The sequence below is a fragment of the Aspergillus eucalypticola genome, assembly GCF_003184535.1.
Source record: "Aspergillus eucalypticola CBS 122712 chromosome Unknown BO83scaffold_31, whole genome shotgun sequence".
NCBI lineage: Eukaryota > Fungi > Ascomycota > Eurotiomycetes > Eurotiales > Aspergillaceae > Aspergillus > Aspergillus eucalypticola.
This window is the reverse complement of record NW_020290305.1, coordinates 397,806-409,220: the sequence shown is the minus strand read 5'-3', so window position 1 is coordinate 409,220 and position 11,415 is coordinate 397,806. Positions and strand designations below refer to the sequence as shown.

Here is an 11,415-nt window from a genome sequence, read left to right as displayed (position 1 = left end):
CGGTAGTCTTATGCCAATAGATACCTGTTAAAAACGGGTATTTACCGATTTAAATTGTACTACCTCCTAGAGCCTTTTTCTAGTAGACAGGCAAATCCCATGCATTCAAATCCCAGTGCCACGTATCTATCGACGCCTGATCATAAATGCATTCGAAGGTCTTGCCGTTGTCTTTCCACAATGGTCGAAGTGGCCAGGCGCAAAGCTCCCACTTCTTTCCCTTCTCGGAGCCTTGAAGAACGGTAGCAGGGAGGGTGTTTGGCTTGACATCCTTCTCAACCCACTCAATAAGCACCTCAAGGGTGGTCTGTGGGAATGGGCCGTTTGTCTGATCGGTGCTGGGAGAGCAGTGGCCAGCTCCGGGGATCAGGTAAAGGCGATACCAGTCATTTAGGGCGGCAGCGCCGGCAGTGTAAGAGAGATCCGGGTACATGACACTTCGGACTGACTCCCAGTAGCGCACTGATGATGCGGTTGGGACACTGAAATCAGACTCTCCGTGCACATGGAGGATCTTTCCTCCTGCGCCGTGGTAGACAGAGAGATCCGGCCAAGTCGTTTGCAGAACACTGTCGTATCGCTGCCATCCCTCGTAGATCCAAGCTTTCAATTTATCCTCGGTGAGAACATCCATTGACAATGACTCGCTATCGATCAACTCCAGGTAACGGTCCACCCAATCTCCACCAATTCCACTAGCACTTGCATACCATGTACCCGAAGTTGAGTTATAGGTTGTTCCAGCATCACCCCAGGTGGAAGATGGCTGGTAGGAAAGATAAACTTGCTGACCCTGGCTATCCTTCATACCGGCAATAATTGCTTTAGCAACTGCTACACCCTTGGCTGTGACCTTTCCACTCTGGGCAGGCGTAGTAGATTGTCTTTTGCCAAAACCACTGGAGCCACTCTCAGCGGCACAGTAATAAGTCTCTCCAATGGCCTGGTCCATATCGTAGTGCAATTTGCAAAGGTCCGTACGGGAAACAACACCGTCGGTCAAACCGTCCAATGGATCGCAGGCGGCAATGGTCAGGTTGAGGATCTTCGTTAGCTCACAAGGAGGAGGGAAGTAATCAAGATTTTTCATGACCATATCAGACCAAAGATGCTGTACCTGTTGATGCGCATATCGGAACGCGGGAGCACCAACGACGGCACCATCCCAGTCATCATATCGCTGGATTTGACTCCATCCTTCACGGCCACCTTCTGAGCAGGCCTGGTAATAAGCATAGAGCTTCGTACTCTCTGTCATGTTGAAGAAGTTTCGAGTGAACTGCTTCCCAATAACAGACATCTCGTGATGAGCTTTGTATCCAAACATATACAGTGCCTCATAGTCAATGGTGCCGTTAGCCGCGAGGAAAACGTCATCCTCATCTAAGTCGAAGCTTCCAAATCCACCATCAGTGGCTCCCGTAACGGCACCGTACATAACTCCTCCCGGTAAGGACGAATTGCCACTGTTGATGGCCATTCCACCGCCACCGGTAGAAAGGTAGCGGTTCTGGAATTCGTCTGGGGCTGGGAGCCAGAACATCAATAGAACTTGGTCATCACTCAGGCCATTGTGCGAATAGGCAAGCTGGACGGCACAGTAGTCGAAAGTGGCAGCCCCGAAAAAGTCGCCAGCAGAGGAAGAATAGTTCTTCGTGGCACTCACCACGACGGAGGATGAGTCGATAGTGATTCCAGTGAGAACATCTAGGGGTAGGGCAGCCTTGACATAGGCCGATGTGCAGACATCATCAAGGGTAGCAGCCTGAACAGTAGCTGCTAAAGCTGCAACAGCCAAGACAAAGGCCGACGATACCATGCTCCTGGACGTGGTAGTAAAGTACAATGGACGTACAAAGAATAGGAATAGGGACCGGGTTGTTGTCTTGAAAAAGGGAGCGTCCTCCTTTTTATAGGCGGATTGTTCGCACTCACGTCGCATGCTTCCAAATCCCCATCACAATCCATCTCCACCACCAACCGCGATTTAGCCTTCAAGCATCCCCTAGAGTTGCCCAGGGCTCAGATCTCAAAATCACATCATGTGAACCGTTTAGAGCCGGCGGTATAGTAAGATAGAGACAGTTGACAATTTGGATAAATCTTTTTCCACGCGTGATTAAATGTGAAAGTTTCGACCCTTCTGTCCGGGGCTGAAATTCTGAGCACCTTGCCTAAACGAAATGTCCTATTGAGGAGAATAGGGTGCTGAGACTAATTCATTGATCAATGATCTCTGCATCTTCTCTCAAGCAATTGAATGCTGGCATGAGACCGAGAAAGCAGCCTGTCCTCGGCCCATGTATCTTTGGACTCAAAATGTTGATAGCGTTTTTTTTGAACTACCCCTTGCAAGACAACGCATCCCCCCACTTCCCCATGGGGAGAACCCTTGTGGGGCTACGGAGGGGGTTTACTGCCACCGGTTAAGCATCAGTGATAATTACCTAGCTCCGATTTGGCGAACAGTCGACGTAACCAGATTGAGTTGACTTAATATCCGCGCATTGTTTCTTCTGCCTGCCATAGGGATTGTCAAGCTTCTCATTCTTATCAATATCATTGTGTATAGCTGTCGCTGTTGCATTAATTAGTAGCTCGAATGATACAGCTATCTCACTCTTGGCTCATCCGATCTGGACTGAGAAGATTTAGTATTCAATCCAGCAAATTGTCGACTAAACCAGTACCGAGCCAGCGAAGCAACTAGCCGAAGGAATGCATATGGCGTACTTATTACGGGTTATAGCCGAGGTGTCGGATGTGGTTCTGCTCTGTAATTTCCGCCTCAATATACTATTGGTGCCTAATTGAGCACATTTTACACTCCGCCTGAAGATGTCCTGACTTTACCGTCAAAAATCTCAACCATACTTGGCTGACGAAGTGCTTTAACGCATGGATTTTCAACCTGATACATAAACTGGAACGAAGGTACCTCATATAGTACGCGTTGGATTATTGTTGGTTGTTAAACTCTCTTCTCTGCTGGTGTTGGTCAATGCATCAATTACTGTAGAAATACGCATCGACATCAGGCGGTTATGACAAACCTTCGTAACGTATTGTTTGAAATCCCTGGCTGAAATTTGAAAGTTTCGCCCATTTGTTCCCACAATGGCAATCATAGTGGTGGGGGTGGGGGTGGGGATGGGAGGCGGCCCGGCCTCAAGATGAATGCGGGGGTTTAGAAAACAAGCACTAACTAGATCGAACGGGGATCCAATATGCGGAGAAATTGTGGGGACAGACAACAGGAAATTGCAACCTTAGCCAGAACTTTGAGAAATACGATAGATTCTTGAAGTTCCACTCCCTGTTCCTATATTCAGGCCTTCCAGATCCGTGAAACGAATTGCTTGGCTGGTTCATCAAAGGGGCTTTCCATGTAATTCAAAGGCTCTAATGAAAGGAGTATCCAGGAGACTAGCGTTGCCAATGCGAGAGAAGATCTTGAAAATAAGTTTTTCTCCTTGATCAAAAGAGGGCCGGAATTCAATAGAACACATCGCACCTGACATGAAATCTCGGCTGCACCCCACCCCCCCTACCAAACTGATATTGAATATAGGAGGTTGAATGTCGGATGAGCGGAAGTAAACTCATGTTTTTTTTATGGTTATTGGCTGATAATTATTTATCCGAGTATTTACAGGACAGAGAGCAAAGGAAATAGACTCAGCTATGAACAGATCAATCCGTCCAATAATAGATTGCACTCCAGATTTAGGTTTTGTGAGCTCCTGGAGCTCACCCCACAAACGTTTTTAGTCTTGAATAATGCTAGTCACACAAGTAGAAGCCAACTCGGGGTTTAACCCCTCATTCCCAACAAACGATGAAGTGATTGAGCCTTAGCTATTACGTTGGAAATCAAGTCAATGACTAACAGTTCAATCCATCTCACTATAAAAGGGGCTTGGAGTGTCTGGGTCTCATTATTGACATACTGTCTGCATGAAAATTTCTTATTCGGTTAGTGTGCGCTCTGGTGCTCAATATGATCCGTTCTTCCCTAGCAGGTTTTGTGGCTGCTGGATGTATCGCCGTGGTTCAAGCGGCATCATCCTTATCAGACGTGTGTACCGTCGCACATGTTCAAGATTCGCTGCCGGATGATGCTTTACTCGGAGTGACGATTCAAAGCAGCACTGTAACTGCTGCTGCTGTATACAACTACAATGATACTGGGTCGCCTTTTTTCCCTGATACCGTTGTTAGCTTCTGCAATGTGACATTTGGTTATAGTCATAATGGCAAGGATGATCAGGTTCTCGTTAACTACTTTTTGCCGGCGCCAGCCGAATTCAAAAAGCGTTATGTTTCACAAGGAGGCGGCGCACTTGACATATACTCCGGTACTGCAACAATCGCTGGCGGCGTCCAATACGGGGCAGTGAATGGTGGAACAGACGGGGGCTTTGGAAGCTTTTCAGCCTCATTTGATGAAGTTGTACTCCTCGATAATGGTACGGTCAATCTTGACATTGTCAATTTGTTCGGCTACCAGGCCCACTACGAGCTGGGTGTACTTGGCAGAGCTTTTACTCGTTTGTTTTATGGAATGTCTGAGCAGGAAAAGCTATATTCATACTTCCAGGCTTGCTCAGAGGGTGGTCGTGAGGCTTTCAGCCAGCTTCAGCGGTATGGGGACCTCTGGGATGGCGCATCAGTCGGTGCTCCAGCATTTCGCTATTCATTTCAGCAAGTCCAACACTTATTCTCAAATGTGGTCGAAAAGACAATTGGGTATAACCCTCCTCTCTGTGAAATGGCAACGATCGTCAATGCCACCATCAACTATTGTGACGGACTGGATGGCAAGAATGATGGTGTGGTGGCCCGAACAGATCTTTGCAAATTGAAATTTAACCTTGACACCCTTATCGGTAATAGCTACGAGTGCCCTGCCTCGGGTAGCGCCCCGGCTCAAAAGGGCAATATTACGGAAAAGGGTGTTGAGGTTGCGAAGGAAATCATTAATGGCTTGCATGATTCCAAGGGACGCCGAGTGTACATTTCTTACCAGCCAACGGCCGACTTCCACGATGCTCAGACGACATATAACTCTGAGACTGACTCATGGGACATCTCCATTGTTGGACTTGGCGGGGAATTTGTGACCCAGTTGCTCCAGAATCTCGATATCGAGAACCTCCCAAGCCTTGAGGGTGTCACGTACGATACTCTCAAATACTGGATGATCGAGGGCATGCAGAGATATCAGGATACCTTGCAGGTCAATTGGCCCGATCTCACTCCATTCCAAGCCAGTGGAGGGAAGCTTATCCACTTCCACGGCGAATCCGACAGTAGCGTCCCCACTGCCTCCTCAGTTCGATACTGGGAGTCCGTTCGGAATACTATGTACCCTGACCTGGATTATGCTAATAGTACCGCTGCAATCAAAGACTGGTACCGCCTTTACCTTGTGCCCGGTGCTGCGCATTGCGATTGGAACGATGAGCAACCCAACGGGCCATGGCCACAGACAGGCCTACAGACAATCATCGACTGGGTTGAAAACAACATTGAGCCGGTCAGACTGAATGGAACTGTGGGAGCGGGCGATAATGCGGGACAGATCATGGAAATTTGCGCATGGCCGCTTCGACCTTATTGGACCAATGACGGGAAGAATCTAGAGTGCGAGTATGACCAGGCTTCTATAGATACATGGTTGTACGAATTCGATGGTGTCCCTGTTCCGGTCTATTAGATACGGAGGGGCTACAGGGCGGATATTGGTGGGATTCAAGGAAGATACTGGACGGCAGAATCGATAGGCCAATTAGATAATGAAGTTCTCCCTTTCTTGGGGCAAATTTCAACAATGGGGGCCAGAGTACGAGTCCACTATCGACTTTTTCCATCAGTCTATCGTTGTACAATCTATGATATTTGCGTTAATACCTCCAGTCTCAAAATCGGCCTTGGGAGGACTATGCAATGGATTGTTTTTAGATATAGCCAAAAGGATGGTATTGAGAAGTTTGAAGAGTACAAGAAGTGAAGCAGTGGAGGAAATGTCATCACTGACAACTGTGTGACCTTCCATAGGTACTATAAAGTAACAAAAAGTATACATCGGAAATTCTCACGCTAAACATCCAAGAGCACAGACGATGATCGTTCGATCTAGCTCTGGAATCATTCCCAGCAGCAGGATAATCTAGTAGGTAGGGAGTGTTGCGAACCACTCCTTGAACAGCTCAATCTTAGCCTTGTCGGCCACGGGAATGGCACCCCAGCCGTTTCCAACGTGCTGCACAAGCGCATCGTCAGTAGTGGGAGACCAGTGGACCAAACCGTCTCCGTTGGGGTTGCCATATTTGATAAAGTTAGACCAGTATCCGTTCATCTTCGCAGCGATCTCATAGTCCTTTGCGGTCCAGGGCTTGTCAGTAGCGTAGAGGTTGTTGAGCACGTAGTTGATCTCAGACTCGTGGTAGGCACCCTGGTCCTGACCAGGTGGAGCGTGATCCCAGAAGTAGGTGTAGACATCCTTGTTGCTGGACTGGGCCCAGAGCTGAGTCCACATCCAGGTACCAACCTTGGACCGGTCGGTATACATGGAGTTATAGGCACCATCAGCACGCTTATCGGTATCGGCGGGGTAAAGCTCGAGGAATCTTTGGGACCAGTTACCAGTTGTGTAGGTGTCTTTCAAGTCCGCAAGGTACTCGGCTACAGTGATGTTCGTCTGTTTCTCAGCACCACTCTCGTCTTTGGTGTTGCCTGTGAGGACGGGAACATTATTGGCAGCTCCCTCCTTCAGAGACACGATGTATTTGGAAGGCATAGCATAGTAGTCCAAAGTAGCACCGAAGCTCCAGCCATCCAAAACGTTATCCTCCAGATCAGACATAGGCAACTTCCGCAGCTCAGCAATGGTACTGACATTCTTCGAAGCGGTGTAGTTCAGGCCTTGGGCCAGAACATATTCCTGAGTCTTATAGCCCTCGGCAAGAGAAGTGCAGAGAGGATCATGGGGGTCACGGACACCACTCTCGATGATGGCATGCTTGATCAGGCCCTTAGTAAGGGGGCTGTTGAGGATGTGGTAGGTCGCAGCAGATCCAGCAGATTGGCCCATGACAGTGATATGGTCAGGGTCTCCACCGAAATCAGCAATGTTCTCGTGGATCCACTTCACAGCCTCCATCTGGTCGAGCATTCCCCAGTTACCGGAGCTGTTGTGGCCAGTGGCCTTGTAGACCTCCTCGTTCAGTTCAGGATGTCCAAGCCAACCAAATGATCCAGTTCGGTAGTTGTAGTTGACAAAGACAATACCCTTATCAGCCATACCGCCACCATCGAAGAGAGCATCAGCAGCAGTAGATTCAGCTGGGTAACTCCACATAACGACGGGGAGCTTGGCGCCAGTGGACTTGGCAGGACTCCAGATGTTCAAGTTCAGGCAGTCCTCGGAAATCGTTAGGTTGGTGTCACTGGTGGCGGCAGGGCAAACATTGCCAAATTCCTTCGCATCCAGGGTGGTGTTCCATGAGCTAGCCTTCTGCGGAGGACGGAAGCGGTTCTCGCCTCCAGTGTCTGCGGCAAATGGAATACCCTTCCAGACAGTGATATCCTTCCAGTTGGTCAAGTTACCAGCGGGCTCGCTGCTGAAGGCAGGATAACCCTGGACCTTACCATACTTGGTCTCGATCACTGAGTTATATAGCGGCGAGGAGCTAGGGGCGGCAGAGGCCAAGCTGACCAGAAAGCCTGCCGAAGCAAGAACCGTCGGGATGGAGTAGGCCATGATAACTGGCCAGGAAGACTGAGGATGAGGAGGATGGGTAGATTACGGGGGACAACAAGTTTCTAATACTTTATAAACTCATATGACGCGTCATCCAATAGTGAAGATGCTCCTTGACTAGACGGTAAGGTAGACGGTTAAAGCCGATAGCCCCCGAATTTTCGTTGAGGATGATGATGCAGCCTCGGCCGTTTAATTTGAATAAAATAACAAGGTAAATCATCCGGTCCCGCTTTCTTGTGCGAAAGTTCGTCATGTAAAATTCAAGTCCTGCAGACGCGGCCAACCAAACAATCCAAACAAAAATAGAAGTTGTAGTGCCGATCCTTGCTTTTGAAACTGGAAGGCTTCCCCTGTGTATGAGACTGCAGATGCTGATTTTCCGGGTTATTCCCATGTCATCTCGCTGTTACCGACTTATCCCACCCGTCCTGGCAAAGAGTCCCGTCTACAATGTGGATCCATGCAATAACCCTGCGATCTTACGTTGCCTGTCATATACTTGGTTCCCTAGACTCTTTGAAGTACTCAGGAAGTCTTCAATGCCAGTGTCATGTGGAGAACGACAGCATCTGGACTATATTCGGTGAACGGGACATTCTTTACCCTCAGTTAATCTGTACATCAAAGTGGCCACGCAATCACAATGAGGAGTCGTTGATTTCCCCACATCCGTTCCACCGACTGCATCATGATGGGCGGAGATTTAAGAACAATTGCGATCGAACCTTTGGCGGAAGTCGGCGATAAACCTGATCAAGAGCACCGACTCCCGAACCAATAAGAGGTTCAAATCAGCCACAATTACGTAGCCTCCCCACTTGGACCCACTTTGCATTCTACGGAGTACAGAGATCTGCATCATAGAGCAGGCTGTACTCCGGTTAGATATCTTCAACACTCAGTTTCTTGTATATCATTCAACTTATTTGATATTGAACTACTTTGACTTAGATCGATTCTTCTATCTTAGTAGACAGAGTAGCGGCTTATTCAAAGCATTGAGGGTTGCAGCGCCGGCTCATTGTTGCGCCGCTTCGCCCTCCGATTACGTTAATTAAACATATAAACGGCAGAATCCAAAGGATCGCCATCCCTGCAACCCTCCACGCTACTACTAAATAAGCGATTAAGGACATCCCTTACTATGCACTCGTGGCCTGCAAGTTAAGTTAAGATAAGATTAGCAATGTTTCAACAGGTAATAGTATTCGACTTAGAGATGACGTGATTCGGACCAAAGACAAAAACCTGAGACAGACCGCCATTCTATCAATATTTAAGATCCCTTACGCGGCCGATTTTTCCTCTCTAGATTCATATCTGGCAGCAACGATGAAAACCATCCAACAAATTTTACCAAGCCTCGGCGTTCTCTCGCTCTTGTCGGTCGTCAATGCTTCTCTATACAACGAAATCATTGAAGTTCCAGGAGGCCAGGTGACTGGTGCTTCTGCATTCAATGAAAGCTCGGCCCCCTCTTACATCCCCAATTGGAGGAACATCTCTACTTGGAAAGGAATCCCCTACGCCGGAGATCCTAGTTCCGAGAATCGTTGGAAACCTCCCCAGCCTGTGGAGCCTTGGAATGGAACCCTCAAAGCGACTTCGTTCGGCCTGACCTGCCCCAGCGACAGCACTGGTGACGATATTGGGGAGGACTGCTTAACCATCAATATCTGGAGCCCTGCAACCTCACCCAATGCTGGGCTTCCTGTTATGATCTGGTCATATGCTGGAGGGGAAGGTTCCAGTTCCAGCATCTATGATGGTGCAGGGATGGCTGGTAAGGGGGTTGTCTTTGTCAGCTATAATTATCGCGTCGGTCCTCTAGCGTGGCTCGCTTTGCCTGAGCTTGCCGAGGAGTCTGCCAACAATGCTACCAGCAATTACGGCTTACTGGATGGAACAAAAGCCCTGAAGTGGGTGTATGAGAACATTGCCTCTTTTGGAGGTGACCCGGAGTCAATTGTGCTGGCAGGCCACTCCTTCGGATCTGGAATGTCCTATCACCTGATGAACAGCTTTGAAACTAAGGGTTTGATCAAAGGTGTCATCGCCATGTCCGGCATCAAGGATCCGTACGATCCTAATATTTGGGGATATGGCAGCGACTATCGCAATTTGACCTGGGCCACAAATTTTAGTACAACCTATGCTGCCTCGCTTAATGCTACCAATGTGGCAGACCTAAGAGCTCTCAGCCTCGAAGATATTTTGTCAGGAACAGGCACGAGCGAGCTCATTGGCTTTGATCCTGTTCTCAACTACCACTCTATCCCCAATACATATCTGGAAAGTGTCGAGAATGGAGCTCCCAATAACGTTCCAGTCATGGTTGGTAACGCTTATGACGAGGACGGTATTTCTCTTTCCACCAACTACACTGTGGCCGAATATGAGTCTTTGCTGGATTCCACCTATGGGCCATACGCAAAAGAACTTCTCGCTCATTACCCTGCTAATACCACCGCAGAGGCCACTACAAACTACTTCAACTTGCTTCGGGGTGGCTATTGCACCTCTACCTGGTCTTGGGCTGAGCGTTTTAGCAAATCATCGGACAAAGACCTGTTTTTCTATCTTTGGAACCATGTTCCCCCTGGCGAGCTTGGCGCTACTCACGGCTCTGAGGTTCCGTACGCCCTCGGAAACCTTTACGCTCAGACTTCTTACAACTATACCGATGTGGACTATGCGGTAGCCGACTTGATGTCCTCTTATTGGGCCAATTTTGTCAAGACTCGGAACCCAAATCAAGGGGGCTCATTCACCAATACTACTGGCACGCTTCCTTATTGGTCCGCGAATGTTCCTGCCGAAAACTCTAATTTCTGGGTAGGATCTGGTTGGAAACAAGTCCCTGTTGCAGCAGAGGCCATAATGCAGCTTCAACTTGAGTATTTCAAATGGGCGACTCCAGTGGCATTTTAAGCTAGCATCAAAGAATAGGTACTGATTTTCGTTTGTCTCATTACCTTGAAACTTATATGATAACCCTTCTTGGGACCACACCGGCGTCCAGAGTGGGATATATTATGAGTAAATAGTCTACAAAGGGAAGTCAACCGTCTTCAGGAATTTCAAATCAAAGATATCATACTCTATGATTAGAAAGGCCCTATCTTTCAAGATTCTAAACCATCCTTCCTTTGTTCAAGATCTACCCCGTCAGCCTTATAAAATAAGCTTCTATCCTATTATTAATCCTAATCCTACTGGGGGATTTTGGTGACATTTACCAACCCAAGTAAGAAAGTTTCCTGGATCGGGTCACGCTCCATTCCAGGGTCGAATATCACGAATGGCTCAATGGGGAGGCGGCTACTAGGATAACTCTCCTGTCACATTGCAAGATGGCCAAGACAATATGCGCAGCTCTAGCAGAACTGTGCGGGTTTTGATAAGCTTCACCGATCATTTCGGTTTTAATGCATTCATAGCAGCCAGATTGATTGGTATATTTTAGGTACATTTTTAGCTCTCCCATTTATGGTACTTGAGCCCACTTTCCGATCAGAATCAAGGCAGGACGACAACAGCACGTTCTGAGAGTCGAGTATTAAGTGATTGGATTATGCACGGATACTTCCTTTTTAAGATCCATATAAACCTACGAGCCTTGGGAGACAAGGCAGCACATGTATGCT

General features: G+C 48.1%; 4 protein-coding genes across 4 annotated transcripts; 2 read left to right on the top strand and 2 right to left on the bottom strand.

The window, feature by feature from the left end:
- Positions 1-79: 79 nt before the first annotated feature.
- On the bottom strand, positions 80-1,819 carry BO83DRAFT_455476 (tannase; the record flags this gene model as incomplete). The annotated part of the gene is made up of 1 exon (XM_025537034.1): positions 80-1,819. One exon carries the CDS (start codon positions 1,817-1,819, stop codon positions 80-82), a length of 1,740 nt encoding a protein of 579 aa, XP_025383930.1.
- A 2,181-nt stretch (positions 1,820-4,000) lies between these two features.
- BO83DRAFT_322517 (putative tannase) lies at positions 4,001-5,719 on the top strand (the record flags this gene model as incomplete). The annotated part of the gene is made up of 1 exon (XM_025527897.1): positions 4,001-5,719. The coding sequence occupies one exon, from the start codon at positions 4,001-4,003 to the stop codon at positions 5,717-5,719; it is 1,719 nt and encodes a 572-aa protein (XP_025383929.1).
- Positions 5,720-6,089: 370 nt separating this feature from the next.
- BO83DRAFT_455474 (carboxylesterase/lipase family protein) lies at positions 6,090-7,765 on the bottom strand (the record flags this gene model as incomplete). The annotated part of the gene is made up of 1 exon (XM_025537033.1): positions 6,090-7,765. The coding sequence occupies one exon, from the start codon at positions 7,763-7,765 to the stop codon at positions 6,173-6,175; it is 1,593 nt and encodes a 530-aa protein (XP_025383928.1). The 3' UTR covers positions 6,090-6,172.
- Positions 7,766-9,100: 1,335 nt separating this feature from the next.
- Positions 9,101-10,705, top strand: BO83DRAFT_420517 (carboxylesterase/lipase family protein; the record flags this gene model as incomplete). The annotated part of the gene is made up of 1 exon (XM_025534940.1): positions 9,101-10,705. The coding sequence occupies one exon, from the start codon at positions 9,101-9,103 to the stop codon at positions 10,697-10,699; it is 1,599 nt and encodes a 532-aa protein (XP_025383927.1). The 3' UTR covers positions 10,700-10,705.
- Between the last annotated feature and the right edge of the window lie 710 nt (positions 10,706-11,415).